The sequence below is a fragment of the Mercenaria mercenaria genome, chromosome 2, assembly GCF_021730395.1.
Source record: "Mercenaria mercenaria strain notata chromosome 2, MADL_Memer_1, whole genome shotgun sequence".
NCBI classification, from domain to species: Eukaryota; Metazoa; Mollusca; class Bivalvia; order Venerida; family Veneridae; genus Mercenaria; species Mercenaria mercenaria.
The window spans coordinates 26,669,830-26,692,280 of record NC_069362.1 but is presented as its reverse complement, the minus strand read 5'-3'; the positions used below and the strand labels follow the sequence as shown (position 1 = coordinate 26,692,280).

Below are 22,451 nucleotides of genomic sequence, written 5' to 3'. Positions count from 1 at the left end.
GCATTTTTGTTTGCTACTTTAAAACGCAATTGCGTTTAACATCGTAACATTTTACGAAATTATAGAAGATTTTTTATAGAATGTAAAATATAACATGTTTGTTTTGCTTCTCACAAAATATCGTCTTTAGTAATAGCACTAGCATACTTTCGTTTTTTATGGAATAATGAAACTGTTAAAATGTATATATTTCAGGTGGAAATTTCAGCGGAGTTGAAGAATCATGCAAAAATGACGAAACTTGAAAGTTTCAATTACTGGATTACTTTTTGGACTTATTATATTAGACTTACGTCGCCATTATATGAAATAAAGATGATAAAACAAACCTGTTGATTACTTGTTTGATTGCAAATTTCGTCGGAAATTTGGTCAGATTTTGGTTGGAAAGTGGTTAGATTTAGGTTGGAAAATGGTCCGATTGCAACATCTAGCCAATGTCGGGATCCGACGTAGAAACGTTTTGCAAATCCAACCAAAATTCAACGTTAATCCGACGTTGGGGGCCGACGTCTATAAGACGTCTAACCGACGTCAAATGTCTACTGGGACTAGGAATATGGAACTTCCGTAATTCTAGAATCGGAGGCTAGGATTACGGTACCGTAATCGTAGCCACTGCCTTGAATATAATACCTGAACAAATCATTCAACATAAGTCAAAACTGTTAAAAATATAATTTTTATAAGTGCAAAGTTTAAATTCTATAAAGAAAAAGGTACTTATAGAACAGCCTTGCATTCTTATATCATTATAAGTTGTTGCTGGTGATCCGTGGTTCGATCTGTGAATCATCAGCCTTGACTCACAGATCGGATTGTCCCACAATCCACAGCACAAGGACTAGGTGGGGAGAAGTGTTAGTGACTAAGGCCACTTCCAACAGTCTTGCTGTTGGGCTAGCTCTTTAGCGACAGGGTAGCTTAAGATCTTCAGCACTCTCGGTTTATATACTGGATTTGGACGGGAGCGCTGAAGTGTATTCCGTAGGGAAATCATACCAATAATCCAGCTTAAGATCTTCAGCGCTCTCGGTTTATATACTGCATGGATTTGAACAGGAGCCGCAACTTTAAAAAAACAAGAGGGCCAAGATGGCCCTAGGTCGCTCACCTAAACACACCATAACAGTGTAAACATGTTTGACATAGTGATTTCATGGAAACATTCTGACCAATTTTCATTAAAATTGGACCAAAAATGTAGTCTCTTGAAGTGTAAACAAGTAGTTTCTTCAATTTAACATAATGACCTAGTTTTTAAGCCAAGGTAACTTACATTCAAACTTGGCCTAGATTTGATCAAAGCAATCATTCTGACTAAATTTCATGAACCTCAATTGAAAAATACAGCCTCTATCGCATACAAAACCTTTTTCTTTGATTTGTCCTAGCGACCTAGTTTTTGATCCCAGATGACCCGTATTCAAAATTGACCTTAATTTCATCAAGGCTATCATTCTGACCAAATTTCATGAAGATCAATTGCAAAATACAGTCTCTATCGCATACACAAGGGTTTTTTTATTTGACCTAGTGACCTAGTTTTTAATCACAGATGACCCATATTCTAACTTGACCTAGATTTCATTAAGGCAATCATTCTGACTAAATGTTATGTATATCCAGTGTAAAATGCACCCCCTATTGCGTACACATGTTTTTCTTTAATTTGACCGGGTGACCTAGTTTTTGACCCTAGATGACCCATATTCAGACTCGACCTAGATTTCGTCCACTGGCAGACAAACATTCTGATCAAATTTCATGAAGATCCAGTGTAAAATGCAGCCCCTATTGCATACACAAGGTTTTTCTTTGATTTGATCTTGTGTCCTAGTTTTTGACCCCAGATGATCCATATTCGTAACTGGCCTAGATTTCATCAAGGCAATCATTCTGACCAAATTTCATGAAGATCAATTGAAAAATACAGCATCTATTGCATACACAAGGTTTTTCTTTGATTTGAGCTAGTGACCTAGTTTTTGAACCCAGATGATCCATTTTCAAACTTGGCCTAGATTTTATCAAGGTGATCATTCTGATCAAAATTCATGAACCTCAATTGAAAAATACAGCCTCTATCGCATACACAAGGTTTTTCCTTGATTTGACCTAGTGACCTAGTTTTTAATCCCAGATGACCCATTTCCAAACTTGGCCTAGATTTTATCAAGATAATCATTCTGACAAAATTTCATGAAGATCAGTTGAAAAATACAGCCTCTATCGCATACACAAGGTTTTTCTTTGATTTAACCTAGTGACCTAGTTTTTGATCCCAGATGACCCATTTTCGAACTTGGCCTAGTATTCATCAAAGTAATCATTCTGACGAAAATTCATGAAGATCAACTGAAAAATACAGCCTCTATCGCATACATAAGGTTTTTCTTTGATTTGACCTAGTGACCTAGTTTTTGACCCCAGACAACCCATTTTCAAACTCGGCCTAGATTTCATCAAGATAATCATTCTGACCAAACTTCATGAAGATCAGTTGAAAAATACAGCCTCTATCGCATACACAAGCTAAATGTTGACGGACGACAGACGACAGACGGACGATAGACAGACGACAGACGACGGACGCCGGACATCGAGCGATCAGTAAAACTCACCTGAGCATTGCTCAGGTGAGCTAAAAAAATATGAAAAAGCGGCATATATAGTTTTGGAAGCCAGGACTATCGACAGGGTTGAGTGTCCCACTGTCATGCGATAGGTTCGATTTCCAGTCGGGGGTTTTTCCTCCCGATATTCCCAGGGTTCTTTAGTTCCACCCCTTGTCAATGATATATGATAATATATATAGTTCAGATGGGTCATTTTAGGTCACCAATAAGCACTGTACACCGTCCTAACAACGTACTGCCTCCCCCGCCCCCATCATCCCATGCCATGCCATGATTCGCGCGATTTTTTCACAAGGTCCTTTGACCTTGTTTTTCACCACAGCTTTTACAATATGCGATAGATGAAACCTGACAACTAAATCATATTCAGCTGCCTTATTTACACACGGGAAAATTAATAAAAGAAACATTCAGTACCTAAAATGAATCGAAGAATGTGTAAGACAGATCTTTACCATGATGGTCCGCCATATTGTTACAGTGCTATATTGGGTATCAAGAGACGGACTCGATTTAGGCCTTCCAAGAAGGGAATGGGCCTTCCAGCGTACCATTCTGAACACTCGATGGTGTAATGAGCGGGATTTTCAAAAACAAGTTGCATCCTTGATAACATACGTAAATAACAGCAAAAGTTGATCTTATCCGATGTACAATTATATAAAAGGTCAAATGCACACTTTTTACGCAAATGACGTCGAAATTTCACGTTTTAGCGTTGCTATTTTCATGGCGATTAATTTAGTTTCGGGGCATTCATTTTATTAAATTTTTTTTTTTTTTTTTTTTTTTTCATTTTATATAATATGCCAGTCGAAACCTATACGGTGATGTAATTTTCAAATATATGCTCCCATCATGCACGGTTCGCCGAAGGAATGCTTACTTTATGCAAAAATCATGCCAAAATCTTTCTATGAAATTATTGTTTTCGTGTGGAAAGACTAAGTAGTGTGCAAAATCTGGTCCATAGATTTTCTTTAAAAAAACTAATATTATCTTATAAATTTATTTTACTGTAAAATGATCAAGCAAAAATCGGGGGTCACCGACTTCGTTTTCGCAGTATTGTCATAAATTTTCCCCGACCCCCATTTTCTCGTGCATTTTTCTGACATAAAAAATCATAAGAAAATCATTTGATAAATCAATGAAATTCACTTCTTCCAAATAAATGTTAGCCCACAGCGACATTGATTGCACACGAGTTTGTTAAGTGATAAGTTTGAGTCTGACACTTTCCGATTAATTAAGTTGTAGCCATAAATCTTAGCATGTGTTGTTCCAAAATCTGACCTCTAGGGAAGTGATGTTTCTTGTATAAATTGGGATCATGCATTTATTGGTCCATAGATTTTTTTAAAATTTACACAATTACTCTAAAGGTATTTCTCAGCAAAATAACGAAAAAAATGTCCTTGACTACCGGCTTCGTTTCGAGCTACGAAGTCGCAAAAACACGAAGAAGTCTCAAATGGCGCTATGGGCGGCGTTGCGGCGTTTGACGTTGCGCATTTTCCCGCTTTTTTATGACGTTAGCAAACGTCTTATTACTAAAACGGCGTATGCTGTATGCAAATAAATATTTAGCCATTCCGTTTTAAAAGTTCTAATACTTTCTGAAACATGTTTTCATAATTGTTTATACAAATGAGCCGTGCCATGAGAAAACCAACACAGGTTACCGACCAGCCAACCAGCCTATCGGAATTAGAGAAACTGTTAGCGAACAACATGGATCCTGACCAGACTGCGCGGATACAAACGCATTATGTTGGTTTTCTCATGGTGCGGCTCAAATCCTTATATTTCATAGTTGTCTTTATCACGTGAATATAGGTGGTAATTTTCTAGTTACCTATTTAGAAGATTGTACAATTGCGAGACAAAGTACAAATAAGCAAGTGCGTATACATACAATTTATATTCAGTCGGAAATGATCTGAATTTTCATTGAATCCCGCGGTAAAAAGAAAGCCGTGTTTTTTCGCATGAAATGTTAGGACATATTTCAAGAGGATGTGTTTTTAAATATAATTTAAGGTGCAACTGGTGGGTTTTTGCATAGAGAATGTTACAATAATTTCTTTTTATGTGCCCCCCTCCCCGCACCCCCCCCCGTCTTCTTCGTTATGTTTGGGTGGGGCAATTAGTGTTGCCCTTGCCCGTACGTCCGTCTGACCTTTAATCCGAATTAGTGTCGGACATATGAGTATATGATGTTTAAATTTGATCTAACAGTCCAACCAGTGTTATGTTATATACATAAAAGGTTTGTTTTGTATGTATCTTATTCAGTGCTTCAAGATTTTCAATAGAGACATGAAGCCATGTAGGAATTATATGCAGCATGTTAAGTTGTAAGGTATTCGGGATTGATCGACCGCCAAACACTGGTTTTTGCTATAATTTATCTTTTGGAACTACTGCATTTGAACAAACGCAGACAGTTGTGTAGAAAGATGCAAGCAGTCAGACTAAAGTTTCCGTTTTTGAACATCGGACAAATGGACGTACCCACTTTTGTTACTTGTTGAGATGTTGTGAGCAAGTTAATACCGAGTTCGGAAACAATAACAGTTAAATTGTCAGTATATCAGTACTACCTGCAATGCAAAACAGAACACAAACATCAAATGTTTTTCATAATTTTTCATGTTTATTACGACAATGCGCTTGATAACTGCTATGGTTGTATGTAATACAGCAATGATATAAAATGTCTGAATGATAAATAAAAATTTATACACATCATCTGTCTTCAAAATATATATTAATTTTGTAATGCCTTTCATAATTCTCAAATGTACCCATTGTCATACAGAAAAGAGTTGCTCATACACAGCATATATAGTGCTTAACCACCAAGATTATCCAGCCAAGAATGAAAACAAAAAACAAAAACAAAAAAGACCGGTGTATCGCCCTCCTGCTTCGCTCTACGCCATTTTGTTTCCGATAGCTTTATAGAACGTAATGTCGCGACGTTGCGAAGCGTAACGTTTGGTGTTCCGCCAGACGTCGCTGAATTACACCTTCTTCATTCTGCTCGGTATTCGGAAGGCACAGAAGATAAAGCGCATCAACATGGCGTCGGTATGAGTTTTGCGTTAAGATTTGTGAATGTTTTCTGTCTCAGAGGCAAAAGCAATAAAAATGACATAAGATAGTAATATTCTTTTATTTAAAAAATGATGTAATTCACATTCGAGCCAAATCGGGCCTTATAATTTGTACTCAGAATGATTCAAAATGATATGATAATCTGATACCTGTACATTATTTGAGGAAGACAGCTTATCTGTGCTTTCTCTGCAAATTTAATCCTTTCAGACATGAAATTATTGGAGCGTGGGGTGGGGGGTAGCTGTGTTGGTTGATTCAATTGAAGACTCCTTCGACATATACTCAGCGTCACTGAAAAGTTACCAACCTAATGGCCCTTATATTTTAAAAATCGCATTGGATTGTGTTAAAAGCATAACTCGACTACATTTATGACGCAAAAGAGACGTCACTGGTGTAAAGATTTGTCAAATTCGATTAACTCCATTTGAGGCACGGGCTGCACGTGCAAAATGACTTTTTCGAGCAATGTCGACATGTACGAAAATTCTATCGCAAATCATTCATCGCACTTGAAAATTAGTCGACAGACTAAAAGGAATACGTTAAAAAAACAGAATATCTTTGCTAAGAATGCCACATTTAAGGCACGATCAACGCCATCAGGCCATGTGCATGGTTGACGCCGACCTTTCATGTCGCAAATTGCATGTCGTATGTGATGTTCTCACCTGACAGTCATGAAATGGGTTAGGAGACATGATCAGACAGGGTCTATGAGTAACAGACCGTGTACAGGCCATGAAAACATGAAAAAATGACGTCGATATTGTATACAAAATAAAAAGGTATATGTTAAGTGGTAACTTTTCAATGACGCCCAGTATATAATGACAACACTTGCTCATGGTAATAATGCTTCACGGAAATTAGTTCTGGTTTCCAAAACTATGAAAACTGCTATTTCCAAATCTGTTTAATTAGCTGCGGTTTAACATAAATAAATGATTTATACATTATTAAAGGATCGTAAGCAAGCTGGAGATTTGGCAAGTAAGTCACTGAAAATACTGATGGTAGAGACTTATAATTCTGGAAAACGTTATTGAATTTGTCTCACATATGGGAAAATTAGACCCATCGATCTTTCACACGAGTGAAAATATTTTATATAGCGCAAAGAAGGAGCCTTTTACTTTATTTAAATTCATGGAAAGAGTATTATAGGTATTTTAGCTTTGCAAACGATGTGATAATATTCAATGCATTGTCTTTCTTATGAATATTTTATTTTAAAAATGAATTTAAAAGAAAATGGTCTTTTTTTGCGTATATATACTTTATGTCTGTCTATCTACAATTAGAAATATAGTAAAATTTGGATAATTTGCTGAAATTTCTTCTGTTTAACAAAGAAGAAATAGATTCTTATGTGTGCTTAAAGACCTTTGCAAACGACTTAGTAATCTATATTCATTTAGCTATTGTTTCATACCAATTTCAGTTTTCTAGTTGAAGAAGAAAATGGTCTTTTTTAAGCATTTTGCAGATGAGTATAGATTTTTTTTCCTTATCGGAAAGACTCGAACATTCTCGTATGTTTCCGTCAATTCTTACGGAATTTAAGCTCCTTAACGGTAAAGACTGATATCTTCTCACCCGCTAAACAGCACACATATACGGATTTATAAATTAGTGGACGCTCCATAATATGATTTGTTTACAGCCAATAGTCAATTTTAAACAGCTTGAGGATCGGAGTTTAAAATTTAAAAAAGAAACGTTGAAATTTTAGGCGGCATATTTTGGGCAAGTTAGAAGTAGAAAAATCAAAATTCAAATTTTGAAAAGATGATGTTGAATTTCGCTTTCATTGAATTTCGCACAGACTCGGAAATCGAAATTAAAATAAAAAGAATTCGTCGAATTTCGAGGCAGAATTGAAATTAGATCCAACAGGATGACCGAAATTCAAATATTTTGAGGGGAGCGGTCGTCCAGTGAATAATGTGTCGGCCGCTCAACCCAGGGGTCGTGGGTTCGAGCATCCGTGAAAGGGGTCACGACCATGACTTCTCATATGACACCAGTACTGGGTTTTCCCGGAAGCTGGCTGTTTAAAAGATAGTTTCACATTCAATACCAGTCTTAAATTCGATTGCTTTGAAAATTCGAGCATGCTTGAAATATAATACCGAGAATAATCTATTTAGATTTTTAACAATGAGCTGTGTTCAATAAACGCTTGATGCCCCCGGTGGCATCCTTGTCGATACAAAGCAACCTAAGTCCAAAAGGAGGTCAAGTTCAAGGTCAAGGTCAAACTGAGGTCAGGTGATGTCTGAAGATGAGGAATGGTCACAGGTTACATCTGCATTAGTATCAAGTCATTCTAGTAAGGGGTATTGATGCTAGACGAAACGGTCCCACTTGGTTAACCTCGTACGGATTGACGGACGGACGGACAGGACAATCACTATATGCCTCCCGCATCAGTAGATGCCGGGGGCATAAAAACTTGAATTTCGATATATCCGATCTTGCACGATTTTTAATCTTTGAATCTTGAGCAGATCGCAGTTTCAGTATTATACTGAAATTCAGCTTTTCAAAATTTGAAGTACGATTTTCGAGATGGCTCGACACTAATTGCTTGCTCGATATTTGACTTTTTCATTTCAATATCAATCTTGGAACAGGCTGTTCATTCAATACGAGATCGAAATTTGGCTTTTGGAATATTATAAAATTCGATCATTGAGCTGGCCCGAAATTAAAAGCTATTTTGCAATTTGACGTTTTTTGATCTTCAGGTGTATCGAGCAAGCAATTAGTGTCGAGCCATCTCGAAAATCGTACTTCAAATTTTGAAAAGCTGAATTTCAGTATAATACTGAAACTGCGATCTGCTCAAGATTCAAAGATTAAAAATCGTGCAAGATCGGATATATCGAAATTCAAGTTTTTATGCCCCCGGCATCTACTGATGCGGGAGGCATATAGTGATTGTCCTGTCCGTCCGTCCGTCAATCCGTACGAGGTTAACCAAGTGGGACTGTTTCGTCTAGCATCAATACCCCTTACTAGAATGACTTGATACTAATGCAGATGTAACCTGTGACCATTCCTCATCTTCAGACATCACCTGACCTCAGTTTGACCTTGACCTTGAACTTGACCTCCTTTTGGACTTAGGTTGCTTTGTATCGACAAGGATGCCACCGGGGGCATCAATCCCGCCCGCTTAGCTCAGTAGGTAAGAGCGTTGGTCTACGGACCTCTGGGTCGCGAGTTCGATCCTCGGGCGAGGCGTATGTTCTCCGTGACTATTTGATAAACGACATTGTGTCTGAAATCATTAGTCCTCCACCTGTGATAATTCATGTGGGGAAGTTGGCAGTTACTTGCGGAGAACAGGTTTGTACTGGTACAGAATCCAGGAACACTGGTTAGGTTAACTGCCCGCCGTTACATGACTGAAATACTGTTGAAAAACGGCGTTAAACCCAAAACAAAAAAAACAAACAAAACCGGGGGCATCAAGCGTTTATTGAACACAGCTCATTGTTAAAAATCTAAATAGATTATTCTCGGTATTATATTTCAAGCATGCTCGAATTTTCAAAGCAATCGAATTTAAAACTGGTATTGAATGTGAAACTATCTTTTAAACAGCCAGCTTCCGGGAAAACCCAGTACTGGTGTCATATGAGAAGTCATGGTCGTGACCCCTTTCACGGATGCTCGAACCCACGACCCCTGGGTTGAGCGGCCGACACATTATTCACTGGACGACCGCTCCCCTCAAAATATTTGAAATTCGGTCATCCTGTTGGATCTAATTTCAATTCTGCCTCGAAATTCGACGAATTCTTTTTATTTTAATTTCGATTTCCGAGTCTGTGCGAAATTCAATGAAAGCGAAATTCAACATCATCTTTTCAAAATTTGAATTTTGATTTTTCTACTTCTAACTTGCCCAAAATATGCCGCCTAAAATTTCAACGTTTCTTTTTTAAGTTTTAAACTCCGATCCTCAAGCTGTTTAAAATTGACTATTGGCTGTAAACAAATCATATTATGGAGCGTCCACTAATTTATAAATCCGTATATGTGTGTTGTTTAGCGGGTGAGAAGATATCAGTCTTTACCGTTAAGGAGCTTAAATTCCGTAAGAATTGACGGAAACATACGAGAATGTTCGAGTCTTTCCGATAAGGAAAAAAAATCTATACTCATCTGCAAAATGCTTAAAAAAGACAATTTTCTTCTTCAACTAGAAAACTGAAATTGGTATGAAACAATAGCTAAATGAATATAGAATACTAAGTCGTTTGCAAAGGTCTTTAAGCACACATAAGAATCTATTTATTCTTTGTTAAACAGAAGAAATTTCAGCAAATTATCCATATTTTACTATATTTCTAATTGTAGATAGACAGACATAAAGTATACGCAAAAAAGATCATTTTCTTTTAAATTCATTTTTAAAATAAAATATTCATAAGAAAGACAATGCATTGAATATTATCACATCGTTTGCAAAGCTAAAATACCTATAATACTCTTTCCATGAATTTAAATAAAGTAAAAGGCTCCTTCTTTGCGCTATATAAAATATTTTCACTCGTGTGAAAAATCGATGGGTCTAATTTTCCCATATGACAATTATATGAAAAAGCGAAACAGGTAAAGGATGAACAATTTGCTTATTATATCATGGAACAGTGGAAAAGATACTTGGATGATTGTTTTATATTTTGGAAACTATCATTTGATGATTTAGAACTTTTTGAAAAAATGCTGAATTCACTTCATAAAGATAAATGTTTTAAAAAGCAACAGAGTGCCGGTAGTCTGCCATTTCTGGATATTTTAGTTATAAAAGAAGGGACAGTAATTTCCACAGATATTTACTTTAAAGTTACTGATTCTAAACAACTCTTAAATTTTAAGTCTTGTCACCCTAAGCACACTAAAACTAATATTCCTTTTTCTTTAGCTCGTAGACTGTGTACTATTATTTCGGACAAAAATATACTAAACACAAGATTAATAGAATTAGCATCTAATCTGATTAAAAATAAATACCCAGTACAAGTTATAACAAGAGGGCAAAGATGGCCCTAGGTCGCTCACCTGATAGACATACCATAACAGTGTAAACATGTTTGACATAGTGATTTCATGGAAACAAATATTCTGACCAATTTTCATTAAGATTGGATCAAAAATATGGTATCTTAAGTGTAAACAAGCATTTTCTTCAATTTGACCTAGTGACCTAGTTTTTGAGCTAAGATGACCTACATTCAAAATTGACCTAGATTTGATCAAGGCAATCATCCTGACTAAATTTTATAAACCTCGATTGAAAAATACAGCCTCTATCGCATACAAAACGTTTTTCTTTGATATATCCTAGCGACCTAGTTTTTGACCCCAGATGACCCATATTCAAACTTGACCTTTATTTCACCAAGGCTAGCATTCTGACCAAATTTCATGAAGATCAATTGAAAAATACAGTCTCTATTGCATATACAAAAGTTTTTCTTTGATTTGACCTAATGACCTCGTTTTTGACCACAGATGATCCATATTCTAACTCGACCTAGATTTCGTCAAGGCAATCATTCTGACTAAATTTTATGAGAATCCAGTGTAAAATGCAGCCCCTATTGCATAAAAAGGTTTTTCTTTAATTTGACAGGGTGACCTAGATTTTTACCCCAGATGATCCATATTCAAATTCCACCTAGATTTCATATAGACAAACATTCTGATTAAATTTCATGTAGATCTGGTGTAAAATGCAGCCCCTATAGCATATCCAAGGTTTTTATTTGATTTGATCTAGTGACCTAGTTTTGGATCCCCGATGACCCATATTCAAAATTGTCCTAGATTTCATCAAGGTTATCATTTTGACAAAATTTCATGAAGATCAGTTGAAAAATACAGCCTCTATCGCATACGCAAGGTTTTTCTTTGATTTGACCTAGTGACCTACTTTTTAATCCCAGATAACCCATTTTAAAACTCGACCTAGATTTCATCAAGGCAATCATTCTGACCAAAATTCATGAAGATAAAATGAGAAATTCAGCCTCTATTGCATACACAAGGTTTTTCCTTGATTTGACCTAGTGACTTAGTTTTTGACCCCGGTTGACCCATTCTCAAACTTAGCCTAGATTTCATCAAGGTAATCATTCTGACAAAATTTCATGAAGATCAATTGAAAAATACAGCATCTATCGCATACATAAGGTTTTTCCTTGATTTGACCTAGTGACCTAGTTTTTTATCCCAGATGACCTACTTTCGAACTCGGCCTAGATTTCATCAAGATAATTATTCTGAGCAAAATTCATGAAGATCAATTGAAAAATACAGCCTCTATCGCATACACAAGGTTATTCCTTGATTTGACCTAGTGACCTTGTTTTTGACCACAGATGACCCATTTTCGAACTTGGCCTAGATTTCATCAAGGTACTCATTCTGGTCAAAATTCATTAAGATCAGTTGAAAAATACAGCCTCTATCGCATACACAAGCTAAATGTTGACGGACGACAGACGACGGACGCCGGACATCGAGCGATCAGAAAAACTCACCTGAGCATTGCTCAGGTGAGCTAAAAACAGGAATCATAAAAGCTATGCAAATACCTAAAAGTACTTTATTATCAGTAAAGGAAAATAAAGAAGAAAAAATCACGCCATATATTTCTACATTTAATCCTAAAAATAGAGAATTATTTGGAATTATAAATAATAACATGGAAATTTTAAATTCTGATTCCACCATGAAGAAAATAATAGATAATACCAAATTAATTAAGTGCAAAAGACAATTACCCAACCTTAAACGTATTCTTGTTAAATCAGAATTTAATGAAAATGTCACCCCACCTTCAGTTAAAAAATGTAATGAACCACGTTGTGGGTTATGTAAACATATTGTAGAAAGTTCTACTTTAAAATTAAATAATAAAATTTTTCATGTAAAAGAAAACATGGATTGTACTGTTCAAAATGTTCTGTATGTTTTGATTTGCAATGGATGCAAAGAGTTTTATATTGGTCAAACAGGTGATAAATTAAGAAACAGAAGAACAGTTCCTGATCAGCAAATAAGAGACCCATCAACAAGACAATTGCCTGTTAGTGAACATTTAGATCTATGCTCTAAAATGGACCCACAGTATTTAATTTTTCCTTTTTATAAATTTCATAATAATAATGTTTCAGCTAGGTTGTCTAAGGAACGTTACTTTTTTGATATATTTAAACCAAAAATAAACAAATATTGATGACGTCATAAAATAACGTTGCGTACACATGTGTACACATGGCACGTTGCGTAGCAACTACACCTCTTTTATATGTCTGCCCTGATGATTATGATATGAAACCGGTAGGTAGACAGAAATACAGATAGAGGAAACCCTTGGATGTTTTTCTTTTTTATTTATTATATACTTGTCCAGGAGTAACTCTTAATACTTTCTATATATATATAACCAGCATAAAGTTGGTCGCTAGTTGATGGTTGACAGTTGAATATTCTGTTGACTTCTAGTCTTCGGTTGAATATTCAACTGACTTCTGACGGTCAGACGTCAGTTAAGTATAATATTCAATATAATATTCAGTATAATATTAACTTCTGGAAATCAGTCGTCAGTTAATGATTCAAGTCTTTACTGTAAGTTTCATATATAAGTACATGTATTAGCCCCGATTATCTGCCTCTGCAACAATTTCATTTAATTAAGGGTCATTAGCCTTGCGTATATGTAGGAAGTTATGACCCTCTGAAAAGCAGGAATATTTGAACGGCCTTAAAGTTATAATACTGGCCAGATAAGATTCCGTAGCGAAAGTAATAGGAAGGTTATTTTTCTACATCAAGACATAAAAATTCCGTTCACGAAGGCATTGGCTGGTACAAATGTTACTTTCGATTTCAGTGAATCATTCGGATACATCCGTAACTACGCTAAAGGAAGTGGCTAATCGTACGTATTAATAGTGAAATAACCCGGAGATGGCTCGTACGGCATTTTTGATTACATTGTACTGAAGTCATTCAACTGACATATTTTCATATCAGAAAAAGGCTAATTTTATGTCTGTGTGCAATATTGTTGTCTTTGTTTGATATATATGCAGTTATTCAATAATTGTAAGTGTGAATAATAAAAATGTCATCTATAGAAGTTCACATCATGCTTTGCATATCATGTAATATGCTTACATTTTCTTTCATATTTCGGTTGATTAGACTGGAACTAATTATTGACAATATTCAGAGAGTATCTCTCTCTCTCTCTCCATCCATCCATCCATCCATCTATCTATCTATCTATCTATCTATCTATCTATCTATCAGTATACCTGTATCTTATGTATGGTGTTCAATCCGGATAAGTGTGAGGTATTGAGGATTATTCGAAAGAAAAAAAACTATCATCTACAATTATACACTCCATAATACAGCACTAAAAACTAGAGACGCTGCTAAATACCTGGGCGTCACACTAAGTAAAGATCTCAGTTGGCCAAAACACATCAAAGGAAATAATTTACTTAGATTAAGCCGAAGGAATGTCAAAAAAACAAAACAAACAAAAACACAACCGGAAAGTAAAAGAAACAGCTTACGACACCAATGTCCGCCCAATGCTTAAAATACTGCTTCTCTATTAAATGGGACTAAAATTTACATGTCTTCGCTTGGTACTGGCAATGTTCCACAAGATTAGAGGACGGCTGTCGTTGCCCCTGTATACAAAAAGGGCCCACAAAGCAAAGCCAGCAATCACAGACCTATTCTCTTACTTGCATTGCTTCCAACTGATTGAGCATGTTTTAGTATCAAATATTATGAATCATCTAGATAAAATTTAATTTGCTTAATTCCTTCCAACATGGCTTCCGCTCAAAGCACAGTTGTGATTCTCAGTTAATTAATTTTAGTCAAGAATGTTTTGATAACCTTGAAGCTAGTAAATAGACTAACCTAATAGTAATGGATTTTCGCAAAGCGTTTGACAAACTCGATCACAATCTTTTCGTCTGCAAGCTATTTTATTTAGGTATAGACAGAAAAACATCCATGTGGATTAAACCTTTCCTTAAAAAGCGAACACAAAGACCACCGATCAGTTGTACTACCTGTGGTGTCAGGGGTACCCTAAAGGTATGTCCTTAGGCCTTGTCCTTTCCTAACATATCAGTGACCTGCCAGACTCACTTAAAAACAGTGTAAGACTCTTTGCTGATGATACAGTAGTTGATCTCACTATACATTGTAAATGTTTTTGTTTTAGCAATACAATAAAAGGAAACTATATGTAAATCTTTGCAAACCCACAACTGAGATATTTAAATAATGCGCATTTAAATTGATGATTTTGGATTTATAATGAACAGGCAATGAACTATTTTCCAGCAATTTTGATCTCAACAAATTTAGGTTAAGAGAAATTGAAGAATATTTTCCATGAATTAAAAACGATTTTGTTTGATTTTCTAACATCATCTCTCAGAACTTACCTCCTGCTGCAATTAGCTTATAGGATACTTGTAATATAATTAAAAGTCGATATTGAAAATAAAATGTTCAATTAATAATGTCCAGGCTTTGATTTTTTACCCAATAATACTTAAATGGGGATCAATTTATTCTATATTAAAGAAAATTATCTTAAAATTGTTATTTTTAATTTCTATTGATTCTTTGATTTTTAAAGTTTTTATTTGACAATATCAGAGATAAATCGGTAAGATTTAACAGAGAGGGGGCGGGTGGCTAGATGATGTTCTATTTTCTTTGCGGAATCAAGTTTATCATAATTATTCTATTAATTAACGGTTAATGACTTCTGCGCTCGATACATTTTCGATATGAAAATGATCCAGCATGTAAACATGAGAGATAAAAATATTAGAGATTTATAACAGGTATTTTCTTTTAGTATGTAGTTATAGTTCTTGATTTCATTTAGATTGTACGAATTAAGATTTTTATAACTAAATTTTCATCGTTTTAAAAGGAAATGTTAATTAAAGTTCAAAGGTATTTTGTTTGTTTGTTTTGGGTTTAATGCCGTTTTTCAACAATATTTCAGTCATGTAACGGCGGGCATTTAACCTAACCAGTGTTCCTGGATTCTGTACCAGTACAAACCTGTTCTCCGCAAGTAACTGCCAACTCCCCCACATGAATTATCAGAGGTGGAGGACGAATGATTTCAGACACAATGTCTTTTATCAAATCGTCACGGAGAACATACGTCCCGCCCTGGGATCGAACTCGCGACCCCGCGATCCGTAGACAAATGCTCTCAATAGACCTACTGAGCTAAGCAGGCGGGCGGGCTCAAAGGTATATTCTTACAGATTTTAAAATACTACATATCACGTGAAATGTTTATTTCTGATTCACAAAACAGCTCCGCCATGTGATATATTAATCCGAGTGCGTTGATGACCGAAGGGCATTAAAGTATATCACATAAAAGCCATCTTATATGCTTCAGTAACTTTTATGTTCCGCTCTAATTAGTTGACATCCTAGGGTCTTGATCACCTAGGTGACGTATGTTTTATCATGTCATTTGCATAATAGTTACGTAATAATTTCCGGTATATCACATAAAACAGCAACTTCAGTAAAAGTTTTAAGGAACCACGTCCTCTAAGAATGTAGATGTCGTTCAAGTCGGAGAAAAATATATACAACAACTGTTTGAAGTTGTGAAAAAAACATTTTTAAATGTAAGGAACTAGTTTTATATTTGCATGATGTGTGGAAATAGACTGGGAATACTTGTTCTTTTCTGACGAAAATAAGAATTAAGCCGACTTTTCAGGTAAGATATGAAAAATATCATACATGCCTTTAATCAAAGCAGTCTGTATAATAAATTTCTTGATTGAAATTATCTTTATAGAGGCAAAACAATCCATATTATAATGATAATTTTATGTAGCTTTACTTATTCTTGAGCGCTATTTTGCCACACGTAAAGAGTGCATGCGCGTTAAAATCAAAACATCCTGGAAATAGCATAGAAACCGTTAGTTTTGTAAAAAGGTCTATAAAAATCATATATGATTGTAAGACTCTCCAGCAGGACCTCCATAAATTGGAAATTTGGAAAAAACCTGGTCAATGGAGTTTAATTCTGATAATGCGAAGTGATTAGGATATGAAAAAAAGAGAAATAATAAAACATTGCTTTTCCCTATAAGCTACATATTCATGAATTTAACACTACAAAATGCTAAATATTTAAGCAAACCATTAGTGTGAGGACTTCAGCTGGAAATCACTTTCAAAATGTATCAAACAAGGCAAACAAGACCCTAAAATACATGAAAAGAAATGATCAAATAAATATTACATATATAAATCAAAGAAACTCCGTTAAAACATATGTTCACCCATAATTTAAATATTACTCAACTGTTTAGCATTCATGGCAACAAAATCAAACATATGAAATTGAAAGAGTACGGAAGCAAATCAACTATGACTGTAAATGAAGCAGAAATGTTAACTGTACTTAAATGTCAAACGTTAGAAACAAGGATACGTTTCACATCCCTTATTATTTTATATAAAAATCCATCATTCCATTGTTTTTTGTAGATCACCAGTACCTACTAGAACCTTGGGACCTTAACTTTCATATTCCCTCCTCTCGCATCCATTATCACATGAACTATCTTTTTTCTTAGAACCATTAGACTCTGGAATAAACAACCTGTCACATCATGTAAAATCCAGTGCTACTCTTAACGAGTTCAGGAGTGGCATAGATTACTGATGTTCTAACCTGAAGTATATAATCTTTTAACCTGTAACTTGTAATATAATAGTACTGATTTTGATATTGAAAACTAATTTGTGTTATCAATAGCGGCTTAATCATCAAAGTATCGACCAGACAGTCACCTCCCAGTCATAGTCAGTTATTAACTATGGGAACTGTCATGCAGATGTAGATAAATAGATTGTTTGTACGGGACCGCACAAAGAGCCACGCTAAACCTATCTTAAGAAACACAACAACAACATGTCAAGCACATTCGTATCGCATTTTCTAGTAAACAGCCTTTCCTTTTATTGAACAACAGGCCTAATGTGCTAACATAGAAGTATTTTTTTGTAAAATGGCAGAGAAAAGCAAAATATTTGTAAATTTCTCCATCTTTACACAAAATCCTATCACGGCTGGTCAGCCATTGTTGTTTTCGACGTATTCATTTTTTTTTTGTCATATGAAACTGTCTTCGTAAATTTACGGAAATCGGCAAAATCTGGCGAGTTAATAAGTGGCCCGCGTGTCATTAAATATTTTATGATTTTATATTCATTCGTATATTAACAATATTTAGCTATCCAAGACTAAATAACAGGCGAATTTTTTCATTAGACCGTTTTCTACAAATCTACAAAATTATTTGCATTGTTTTAATGGTGATTTTGAACAGGATTAAAACTTTAACACAGGACCCTTAATGGATAGAAGATAAACAGGGGCAGATGCTTTTACAAACAGGAAGGTAAGTGCCTTCCTCTTTTCTAATAGACAGTTGTTATTGAAAGTTTCATATTGTCTACATGAAGTAGCCCCGATTATTTGCCCATGCCAACATTACTTTAAATTAAAAACCATTAGCATTGCGTATATATAGAAAGTTATTGCCCATGGAAAAGCAGAAATATTTGAATGACCGTAACCTAAAGACACAAGACCCTTGCTGGATAAAGAAAAAGCAGGGGCTGATGCTTTGTCAAACAGGTAGGTAAGTGCCTTCACTCATTACTAAATCTGCCAACAATCACATTTAAAGGCACTGGTCTCCAGATCGTTCGACAACAAAAATATTTTAGATATCTGGAAATGAATGCTATTTTTCTTAAGAATGCTTTGAAACTAAATTACTGACAGACTGTATGTTACGGAAACATCGGAACTAGTTGTTTTTGTTATTTTTTTACGATGAAAGTCGAAAAGGGTTTATAACGCTTTACTCTACGTAAACTGCCTCGATTATAAATATCTATATTTTGTGAGCGTTAAAAACTAATTCCGCCATAACGCTATTGGTAATGACAGGGGATAACGTTTTTATTGCTGCGGCGGCCCGGGTTCGATTCCAGACGCGGTCATCTTTTTTCTTGATTTGGCATTTTTTAAAAATAGTTTAGAAACAAAAAATCATATTCTTCTGTTAATAATATGACCAAAATTCAATTTTAAAGAAAGATCATTTTTAGCCAAAACCTGGAGGCCAGTGCCTTTAATAAAGGGGCATTAGCATTGCGAATCTATAGAAAGTTATGATCCTCCTTTGAAATGCAGGAATATTTGAATGACCTTAACATATACGACACAAAACCCTTGCTGGATAGAAGAAAAACAGGTTCAGATGTTTTTACAAACAGGTGAATAAGTGCCTTCACTCTTTTCTAACGGACAGTTGTCAGTTGAATATTTAATCGACATCTGGTCGTCAGTTGAATATTCAACTGACTTCTAGTTGTCAGTTGAACATTCAACTGACTTCTGGAATTCAGTCGTTAGTTGGTGATTCAGTTTTCTACTGAAAGTTGCATGATACATGATTATATGAAGTAGCCCCGATTATCTGCCCCTGCAAACATTACATTAAATTAAGAGCAATTAGCCTTGCGTATATATAGAAAGTTATTGCCCCTTGATAAGCAGAAATATTTGAAGGACCGTAACCTAAAGACACAAGACCCATGCTGGATAAAGAATAACAGGGGCAGATGCTTTGTCAAACAGGTAGGTAAGTGTCTTCACTCAGTACTAATGGACAGTCGTTTGTTGAATATTCAATCGACTTCTGGTCGTCAGTTGAACGTTCAACTGACTTTTGAAACTCAGTCGTCAGTTGATGATTGAAGTTTCTACTGAAAGTTTCATACTTAACTACATAGTCCCGATTATCTGCCCCTGTCACAATTACTTATAAAGACACCGGCTTCGAGATCGTTCCACAACAGAAAGGATTTTTTTTAGATATCTTGAAATTAATGCTGCATTTCTTAGGAATGCTTTGAAATGTAATTACTTACAGACTATAAGTTACGGAAATGTTATATGCATCACAAGGCTGATCTGCTGGACGGTTATATCTGTCACAAGGCCGATTTTCAAGACGGCTAATCTATCATCAGGATGGTATGGAGTACAGCTATAATTGTCACATGGCAGATTTGTAGTACTCTTACATCCATCACAAGGTTGATCTGCAGGACGGCTATATCTGTGACAACGGCGATCTGCTTGACGGCTACATCCGTCACAAGGCTGATCTGAAGGACGGCTATATCCGTCACAACGCCGATCTGCTGGATGCCTATATATCTATAAGACGGATCGGCAGGACGGCTACATCCATCTCAACACCGATTTGCCGTCACTAGGCCGATCTTCAGGACGTCTTTATCGGTCACCACAGCGATCTGCCATCCGTCACAAGGCTGAACTGCAGGACGGTTATATCTGTCACAAGGCTGCTTGATCTGCAGGACGGCTATAAATGTCACAAGGCTGATCTAAATGACGGCTATATCTGTCACAAGGCTGATCTGCTGGACGGCTATATCCGTCAAAGGGCTGATCAGCAGGGACGGCTATATCTGTCACAAGGCTGATCTGCAGGACGGCTATATCTGTCACAAGGCTGATCTGCAGGGACAGCTATATCTGTCACAACGCCGAATTGCAGAGCGTTTAGATCTGTTTCGGACGTCTGTATCAGTCACAAGACTGATCTTCAGGACGGCTTTATCCGTCACAAGGCTGATCTGCATGGACGGCTATGTCTGTCAAAGCGCCGCATTGAAGATCGACTATATCTGTCACGGACATTTGTATCGATCACAAGGTTGATCTGCAGAACGGCTTTATCTGTCCCAACGCCGGTCTGCAGGATGGCTATATTCGTCGCGGACAGCTTTATCGGTCTTTATCGGCTTTATCCGTCACAAGGCTGATCTTCATGGACGGCTATGTCTGTCAAAACGCCGAATTGAAGATCGACTATATCTGTCACGGACATCTTTATCCGTCACAACCCCGATATGCAGGACGGATATATCTGTCACAACGCTGATCAGCAGGACGGCTTTATCTGTCGCAACGCCGATCTGCAGGATGGCTATATCTGTCGCGGACAGCTGTATTGGTCTCAAGGCTGATCTGTAGGACGGATATGTCCGTCACAACGCCGATCTACAGAACGGACACGTCACAAGACCGTTCTGCAGGACGGTTGTTTCTCTCACAACACCTGCGGGCTGACCAGTCCTAGCACTACCGGTATCCTCTTAATGCTGAGCGCCAAGCGAGGAAGCTACTAGTACCAGTTTTTGGTATGACGCGGCCGGGGATCGAACCCACGACCTCTCGCACTCGAAGCGGACGCTCTACCACTAGGCTACCGAGGCGGTTACCGATCTGCAGGACGAATATATCTGTCACAACACCGGTCTGCAGGACGCATATAAATGCCACAAGGCTGATCTGCAGGACGGCTATATCTGTCACATCGCCGATCTGCAGGACGGCTATATCCGTCCCAAGTCTGATCTGCAGGGCAGCTATGTCTGTCAATTGCCGATCTGCATGATAGCTATATCCGCCACAATGCCGATCTGCAGGACGGCTGTAGCTGTCACAAGACCTATCTACTGGACGGCTATATCTGTCTCAAGGCTGATCTGAAGAACATCTTTATATGTCACAACGCCGATTTGCAGGTCGGCTATATCCGTCACAAGGCCGATCTGCTGAACGGCTATATCTGTTACAAGACTGATCGGCAGGACTGCTATATCTCTCACAACGCTGATCTGCTGGTCGGCTACATCCGTCACAAGGCTGAGCTGCAGAACTGTTTTATTCGTCACAAGGCCGTTCTGCAGGACGGCTATATCTGACACAACGCTGATCTGCAGGACGGCTATATCCGTCACAAGGCTGATCTGCACTTCGACAATATCTGTCACAAGGCTGATCTGCAGGACGGCTATATCCGTCATATGGCTGATCTGCAGGACCGCTATATAAGTCACAAGGCTGATCGGCAGGACGGCTACATCCATAACAAGCTGATCTGCAGCGCGGTTATATCTGTCGCAAGGCTGATCTTCAGGACGGCTAAATCAATCATCAGGCTGATGGCTGCAGGACGGCTATATGTGTCACAAGGCAGATTTGCAGTACTGCTACATCCATCACAAGGCTGATCTGCAGGACGGCTATATTTGTCACAACGCCGATCTGGTTGACGGCAACATCCGTCACAATGCTGAACTGCAGGACCGCTGTATCTGTCACAACGCCGATCTGCTGGACGGCCATATCTGTCACAAGACCGATCTGCAGGACGGCTTCATCCATCTCAACGCCGATCTGCTTGGCGGCTCTATCTGTCACAAGGATTATATGCTGGACGGTTATATCTGTCACAACGCCGATCGGCTGGACTGCTTAATCCGTCAAAATGCTGATCAGCAGGAAGGCTACATACGTCACAAGGCCGATATGCAGGAAGTCTATATCAGTTAAACAGCGATATGCTGGACGGCTACATCCGTCACAAGGCTGATCTTCAGGACCGTTATATCCAGCACAAGGTTGATCTTTAGGTAGGGCTTTATCTGTCACAACGCCGATTTGCAGGA

At 37.1% G+C, this 22,451-nt stretch overlaps 1 protein-coding gene across 1 annotated transcript in view; it reads right to left on the bottom strand.

Moving 5' to 3' along the window:
* Positions 1–21,806, bottom strand: part of LOC123562043 (uncharacterized) — a 58,929-nt gene extending 37,123 nt beyond the window's left edge. Inside the window, exon 1 of the mRNA XM_053524903.1 lies at positions 21,457–21,806. Coding sequence (XP_053380878.1) covers positions 21,457–21,806 — 350 coding nt within the window. The remainder of the gene's footprint in view (positions 1–21,456) is intronic.
* Positions 21,807–22,451: the final 645 nt, after the last annotated feature.